Source organism: Gorilla gorilla, chromosome 1, assembly GCF_029281585.2.
Source record: "Gorilla gorilla gorilla isolate KB3781 chromosome 1, NHGRI_mGorGor1-v2.1_pri, whole genome shotgun sequence".
NCBI lineage: Eukaryota > Metazoa > Chordata > Mammalia > Primates > Hominidae > Gorilla > Gorilla gorilla.
This window is the reverse complement of record NC_073224.2, coordinates 53,618,592-53,626,368: the sequence shown is the minus strand read 5'-3', so window position 1 is coordinate 53,626,368 and position 7,777 is coordinate 53,618,592. Positions and strand designations below refer to the sequence as shown.

At 52.4% G+C, this 7,777-nt stretch overlaps 1 protein-coding gene across 3 annotated transcripts in view; it reads left to right on the top strand.

The window, feature by feature from the left end:
- Positions 1-558: 558 nt before the first annotated feature.
- Positions 559-7,777, top strand: part of ADORA1 (adenosine A1 receptor) — a 39,174-nt gene continuing 31,955 nt past the window's right edge. The window contains exons 1-2 of one of the 3 annotated variants that reach the window (XM_004028183.4): positions 559-714; positions 1,146-1,467. In XM_004028183.4, the coding sequence (XP_004028232.3) occupies positions 597-714; positions 1,146-1,467 (440 nt within the window). In that variant the 5' untranslated portion in view covers positions 559-596. Of the gene's footprint in view, positions 715-1,145; positions 1,543-2,885; positions 3,034-7,777 lie in introns of those variants that run through there. The other 2 variants (XM_031002510.2, XM_055368665.2) reach the window with 2 other exon arrangements.

The window sequence follows — 7,777 nt, the reverse complement described above, 5'->3', positions numbered from 1 at the left end:
CGATTGTCACTCAGCTCCCACGCTGGGGGCGACAGAGCCGCAGGCGCCCAAGTCGAGTCCCAGCCAGCTACCATCCCTCTGGAGCTTACCGGCCGGCCTTGGATTCCCCAGGAATCCCTGGAGCTAGCGGCTGCTGAAGGCGTCGAGGTGTGGGGGCACTTGGACAGAACAGTCAGGCAGCCGGGAGCTCTGCCAGCTTTGGTGACCTTGGGTAAGTCTGAGTCTCGGTTCGCCCCTGGGGCTCCCCAATGGGGGTGCAGGAGAGGGTTGAAAGAAGAGACCGGAATGCCCCCTTGGGGCAGGCCATGGGCAAGGGTCCCCGACAGAGCTGGAACGGGACCAGGGGACTGCTAAGATCCAGGCACCAGACGGGTCTCAAGTGGGTGGGCGCAGGGCAGGTGCGGGCACGCTGGGGAATAGGGAGAAACGCCCAGCCTTGTCCTGGGCTCCGTCCCCAGACCCACGTCTGCCACCCCAGTCCCAGGTGCGAAACAGGGGCGCTACCTCTTTAAAAGCGTCCGGGGCTGAGTCTCTGCCGCACCATGTGATTGCTTGAAAGGCCGGGCTGGGAGCGCTGCGGCGGGAGCCGGAGGACTATGAGCTGCCGCGCGTTGTCCAGAGCCCAGCCCAGCCCTACCGCGCGCGGCCCGGAGCTCTGTTCCCTGGAACTTTGGGCACTGCCTCTGGGACCCCTGCCGGCCAGCAGGCAGGATGGTGAGCTCCCTGCATCCTGTTCTGTGCACATGGGTGGGCAGAGCCAGTCATGGGAGACCCCTCTGTGCGTGTGTCTGTGTGTGCGCGCGCGCTGGGAGCTGCCTCACACCTGATAAAAAAGCCAGTGGAGGAGTGAGCGCTGCTATTTTAAGTTGCTGAATGGAACCTCTGGGAATGATAAAGGGAAGGGACAAAGATTAGGCAGAGAAGGGTCCGGGTGCCCCTCCAGCCTGGGTAGGAGCTGCATGTGCCAAGTGGGACACATCTCCACAGGGTACCTGGAGTTCCAGGGCAGCCTGAGCTCCCTGCCCCTCCCAGACGGGTCTCCCCATCCCAGGCTTCCCTGACCACACAGGTGCTTGCCTCGTGCCCCTTGGTGCCCGTCTGCTGATGTGCCCAGCCTGTGCCCGCCATGCCGCCCTCCATCTCAGCTTTCCAGGCCGCCTACATCGGCATCGAGGTGCTCATCGCCCTGGTCTCTGTGCCCGGGAACGTGCTGGTGATCTGGGCGGTGAAGGTGAACCAGGCGCTGCGGGATGCCACCTTCTGCTTCATCGTGTCGCTGGCGGTGGCTGATGTGGCCGTGGGTGCCCTGGTCATCCCCCTCGCCATCCTCATCAACATTGGGCCACAGACCTACTTCCACACCTGCCTCATGGTTGCCTGTCCGGTCCTCATCCTCACCCAGAGCTCCATCCTGGCCCTGCTGGCAATTGCCGTGGACCGCTACCTCCGGGTCAAGATCCCTCTCCGGTGAGTCCACAGCGCCGAAGGTACTTGCAGCACCGCATGATGGCTGGCTTGAGGGCCATCTAGAAAGGAAAAAAGGTAGAGCATAAGACCCCAAGTAAGCCAGATGTTCTTTGGGCCATTGTGGTCCAGTCCTCACTCTGCCTTCCTGTGCTCTGCTCTGCAGTGACAGAGAAACAGGAGGGGGATGGGTGGCTGGAGGACTGTACTGTGAACTTACCAGTGCCCATGACCTCAGAGCTGAAGCTCCTGCAGCCAGGGAACCTGAGGCTGCCTGTCAGGCCTGGGGTGGAGGTGGGAGATTTGGAGGAGCCACTAAGATGGGGTCACAGTGAGTGCTGGGTAGGAATGAGCTGAGCTCTGCCAGTCCCAGGGAAGAGGAAGAGGAAGAGGCAGAGAAGAGAGTTAGGGTGGGGTGGGAACATACTGAAGGTGGCACAACAGGGGCAGGAGTGCTGCTTCTCCAGCCAGACCACGGCAGGCTTCCCGAAGGCACGCTTTGGCTCTCTCGTTCACCAGGTATCTCTATGTTAGCCAGCTGTTCCTTCCAGGGCTTTCCAGCTGAACCAACAGTCTGATTACCTTTGCCTCACTCCCACTTATGGGACCTCTGTTACAGACAGGAGGAAGGAAAAATGCTGGTGCCTACTCCTCATATTCCTGTTCTGTTGCAAAACCACCTCTTTGCTGGTCACAGTAGAGGTGCTTGTGCTGCTCCCAGGCAGCACTGGGATGGGTGGCCTGCTGGTGCCGTCCTCAGTGTGGGTGTCCAGCCCATGTTGGAGCTCCCTGCCAGGCCACAATCTCATCACCAGGCAGTGCCTTGGGCCACCAAGTGCCAGCGAGTGCCTGGGCATATTGCCAGGGACTGGCCCTGCTGGGACACTCTTGTGAGGCATGCTTGCCCCCTCTTTGAATACTTGCCCCCAGTAGATTCCTTTTCTCCTGGGGAGCTCTGGCCATCTCCAGCACCTGCCACCCCCGGCATAGCTTCTCTGGGATGTAGGGCCTCTGACCTCACTTGGCCCCTTGCCCGGGCAGGCCTAGGGACCCATGTTTCTCCCTTTGTGTTACATTTGTGCACATTTAACTTTTCAAAGCCTTTCTTACATGCATGATTTTTTCCTGTTATCATCGTGCCGCTGTAAGGGAGGTGGAGCAGGAGCTTTTAAAGGGGGAAACTAAGACTCAGAGGGTCTCCCTGAAGCTCACTCAGAAGTGTGATCTAATTATCTGCCTTCCTTCCTGATTCCCCATGCCCAGTGGCTTGATGCCAGTCTCTCTGCCTTGTCTACCTCCCTCCACCCTCCAGGTTTTCCAGGGAAGGTGGGGTGAAGAAGGGAACACAGCCAGAAGCCCCATAGGCTCATCCACTGAGGGACCCACATGCTGCCGTTAGTCCCAGGTTGCTGCTGGGCTGCACATATAAAGCTGGTCTCAGTGCATTAGAAGAGCAGGGCCTCTGAGCCTGGCCATTATAACAAAGTGTTGCCACATTTGGAAACTCATGCAGATGTCCAGCTGTAGGAAGGCTGCTGGAGAAATTCTGTCTGCTGAGTGAGTGTTAAGGTGAGCCAAAGGTCCCGTCTTGCTGTGACAGAATGCACCCTACTTGTCCTGTGGGGCTGGGATGGCTACACTGGTGGGAACAGCAGACTTATTCCTTCAGGAGGCAGCTGCTGTGGCTTTGGAGCTGGGGTCCTGGGGAGCTGTCCTTTGAGGGTGGAGGCAGGGACCTGCACAGAGGCTGCCATGGGCCTGAGTTCAAATCCTTGCTGGGAATTTCTTGCTGTGCAAAAGTCACTTACCTAACCGCTTTAAGCTTTAATGTCCTTATGTATAAAAGTGCCTACTTTTATAAGGCACTATTTATGTATAAATAGTGCCCACTTTTATAAGGCACTGTTTATGTATAAATAGTGCCTACTCCCTAGGGTTATTGGAATAATTTAATGAACTCATATATGCGAAGCACTTGTATTAATATTATGCCTCATATATGCAAGCCATAGGGAGGTCTTATTTGTAGTTTTATTGTCACTATTAACATATGGCTCAAGTGTGGCTGGATAGGTGAGCCCTACTCCTGCCACTCACGCTCTTAGGTGTCATTCGGTGTCAACACATACACACGAAGAAACACACACACAAACACATACACAACACATCTCCCAGGAGGTGTCTAAGTACTGTGAAGTTATATCTATACATGTTTCTACTCCTCTGGTGCAGTGTTGGTGCCTCAAGGCAGCAACCACATCTTATCTGTTTCTGCAAATTCTTCAGAATGCCCAGCTCTGTGTCTGGCACATCACAGACCCTCAGTAAACGTTGATTGAATTGGCCAGGTTTACGGAACGCACACAGTTGAGCCTCAAGCCTATCTTCCAGAAGTCTAACCTCTCACTTTCTTGCTGTGGGCTAGACCTGTCCCCACTTCTGATTCAGGGCCATGCCCCCACTGGCTCAGCGTGGCTCCTTGACAGCCATACACCAGCAGTGCCCGGGAGTGTCCTGCCCCATGGAGAGGAGCCTTTCTCCTGAGTTAGGGAAAGGCTGCTGGGGCCTCACTTCACAAGCAGGGATCCTGGCTGAGGTGTTGGGCCATTCTGGGCTCCTGCGTGGCACTGCCCAGGTCCCCTCCAGGAGGAAGAGCATGCTTTGCTCCCCTCTACGTGGCTGGAGTCAGCAGGCTGCTGGGTCTATGAAACTCCTCTTGGCCAGAAGTCCCCAGGCACCAGGCTTGCTGCCCTGACATGCCAGTCAAAGGTAGATGTGGCCCTGGGCACAGAGAGTCGTACTGACCGAGCACTGGTGAGGCGTGTCTGGGGCACCTGGATACAGGTGTCTGCTGGCTATCACCAAGTAGGGCATGGTTTGGTCAGTCAACCACAAATTTTCTTTCTTTCTACTTGGCAGAAAACCAAGAGAGAAAAGAGATTCACACCATATAATATGATCCAGTTACAAAGTTTTTTCTTTTTAAGCTCAAATTGTTGATTCATCAGTAACCTGTGGTCATTTGCATATAATTTGCACCCTATTTCCATAGCACCTCCCCATGCTTGGTAATTGAAGCCCTATTCCCCTCAGCTTCTGGTTCTAGGGAATCTCTATTATTTGTCCCTTAACCCCTCACCCAGAGCTTTCTTGGTGGCAATTTGGTGCCTACTCCCGAGGGCTAGTTGTAGGGAAGTGTGCCAACAGAGGGCTCCCTGACCAAACCTCTCTGTGGGAAGGAGACCCTAGCAAGGGGGCTGTCCATGGCCAGCTGGGTTGGAGTGGAGTGAGGGGTGGTGGGTGTTTGCGAGTCAGGCAGACCTGAGTTTGAACCTTGCTCTGTTACTAATTAGCTATGCAACCTTTGATAAGTTATTCGGCCTCTCTGAGCCTTTCCCGTTCACCATCTGTTAAGTGAAGGGGTTGGAGGTGGGGCATGGCGGCTCATGCCTGTAATCCCAGCACATTGGGAGGCTGAGATGGGTGTATCCCTTGAGACCAGGAGTTGAGATCAGCCTGGACAACATGGTGAAACCCCATCACTACTAAAAATACCAAAAACAAATAGCTGGGCGTGGTGGCACATGCCTGTAATCCCAGCTACTTGGGAGGCTGAGACAGGAGAATCACTTGGACTTGGGAGGCGTATATTGCAGTGAGCCAAGATTACGCCACTACACTCTAGCCTGGGCAACAGAGCAAGACTCTGTCTCAATATAAATAAATAAATAAAAAGAAAGAAATGAAGGGGTTGGATTTGAGGTCTCTGAGGTACCTTTCAGCTCTAATTCTGTGGTTCTTCTTTATCCTGACTCCTGCCAGTGCTGTGTTGGGATCCCGGGAGGGTTTTGTTGTGTTGTGTGTTTTAGCTCCTAGTGAGTGTATGCTAGGAACAATGCTATGTTTTTAATATATTTTATCTCATTCAATGTTCATAGTCTCACTAGTAGAGCTTATTGTTACCCCCATTGTATAGACAATTCTTTTTTTTTTTTTGAGATGGAGTCTCACTCTGTCGTCCAGGCTGGAGTGCAGTGGCACAATCTCAGCTCACTGCAACCTCCACCTCCCAGGTTCAAGCGATTCTCCTGCCTCAGCCTCCTGAGTAGCTAGAATTACAGGTGCATGCCACCATGCCCAGCTCATTTTTTGTATTTTTAGTAGAGATGGGGTTTCACCATGTTGGCCAGGCTGGTCTCGAATTTTTGACCTCAGGTGAGCCACCCGCCTTGGCTTCCCAAAATGATGGGATTACAGGCGTGAGCCACCTCGCCTGGCCTCTCTATAGACAATTCTTTAGCTAAATTGAGGGCTGAGGCTTGGGGAGTTTCAGTAACTTGCCCAAACAGCTTGTCAGGGGCAGAAGCAGGATTTGACTCTAGGCCTAACAGATGCCTTTAACCAGTAAGCCCATGTGTATCTTGCATCAGCCCAAGAAGCTGTAGGATTTTTGGAGGAGTTTCTATAAAGTTGTCAGTAGGGTGATTTTTCTCCTCTGATCTTTGCCAATGGCCTCTGCACTCTGCTCAGTCCCTGCCCAGCATCTTCCCCTCCCTCCACCTTCATTCCAGTGGGCAGTTGAGCCCTTGGCAGTTCCTGCCTCTGTCCATAGCTGGAAGCCTGCCCCACTGGGCTGCTGACCCGGGGAACCACAGCAAGGAGTGGTGGAGGAGCCCGGCGTGCTGAGCCAGAGCGGGGAAAGAAATCTGGTAAATTAGGGCATGTTTGCTTTTAGGCATCAATTTAGCTGTCCCCACCCTGGCTAGCCTGGGCTTTTCTTGACAACCCTGAAATGCCTTGTGTGCCGTCATGCCCCCGCAGGTGACTGTCTGTGGCTTCTGGGTCCCAGAACAGTTGTTCTCAGGTTATGCCTTCTGCTTTCAGAGAGGTAGGCTGTCTTCAGATTCTGTATCTAAGGATGGATTAGTCATAGGCCTGGAGTGTCTGAGAGGGAAGAGGAGTTGGAGGAAGCCCTGAAGCTCAAACTCTCACACTTGCGGACTGAGGAGGAAACTGAGATTGGAGAGAGGAGGAGCTTACGCAAGATTACTTGGCTGGGAGTTCTTTCCTCCTCCCATCTGGATGCTTGCTCCCCCGCCTCTGATGTAAAAAGCTTGAGCAGAAGAGCTCTTTGCAGTCACCCGCCCCTCAAGGAACAGAAAAGGAAAATATGCAGCCTCAGTGGGTGAAGTCAGCAGATCAGTGGCAGGCTTAGAGGGGAATGAGGCGGAGGGAAGTTGCTTTGTGATTGAGAAGATAATTTCTCTGAATTAGGGATAGCCTTCAGGTGTGTTAGGCCAAGCAGCTTGCTGGGCCAAGGGAGAACATGGCCTTTAATTGAAGAGGCATCTGGACTCCTTTCAAGTGTGAAAGCTTCCCTCAGCTGGCATCGGGTGGCTTCCCGGAAGTTTCTGAGTGCTTGAGGGGCAACCTGCCGAGGTGTCAGCTCTGCGTGGAAGCCGGAGAATGGCCAGGATGCCTTTTACCCGGAGGCAGATCTGTAGGGGCCGCACCCTGACATTTGCTATTTATTTCCAAGCATAAAAGCAATCCATGTTGATTGTGAAAAATGGAAGAAAGAATAAAGATGGTAAAATCACCAGTAATTCTACCACCTACAGAGAACTACCGTTAACATTTTGGTGTTCCAGAAAATTTTTCCACACACACACATATATATAGATATATTATTTTTACATGTTGAGAACATCTATATATACATGGTTTTATATCCTATTTTATTCACTTAACATTATAAGCATTTCCCTGTGTCAACTAAAATGATTTTGTAAGGATTTTTATGGCGGTATAATATTGGATTGTATTATTACTCATCTTTTGGGTCTCAGCTAAAATGGGCTCTCCTTAGGGGGGCCTTCCCTGAGCCCCACCCCACCTGGACCAGTTTCCTCTGGTAGGCACTCAGGTTGGATCTCCTTCTCCTTCCAAGTCCACCACTCATCACCTGGGTAGCTTTCTAGTCAATGTCGCTCTTTCTGGGCTTGGTAAGTTCCCAAAGGCCAGGAACACATCTGCTTACATACCCCCATTTCCCCATGCCTGGCACAGAGCAGGCATGCCGGAAAACTTTTTTGAATAAATGAATATTTGAATATCATATTTTATTTATGCATTCTTATATCACTGGCTACTTCAATTGTTTCTGATTATTTATTGTTATGAAAAATGCTTTACTGTGTAACAAACCTGCACATGTACCCCTTAATCTATTAAAATAAAAGTTGAGGCTGGGTGCAGTGGCTCGTGCCTGTAATCCCAACACTTTGGGAGCCTGAGGCAGGCAGATCATTTG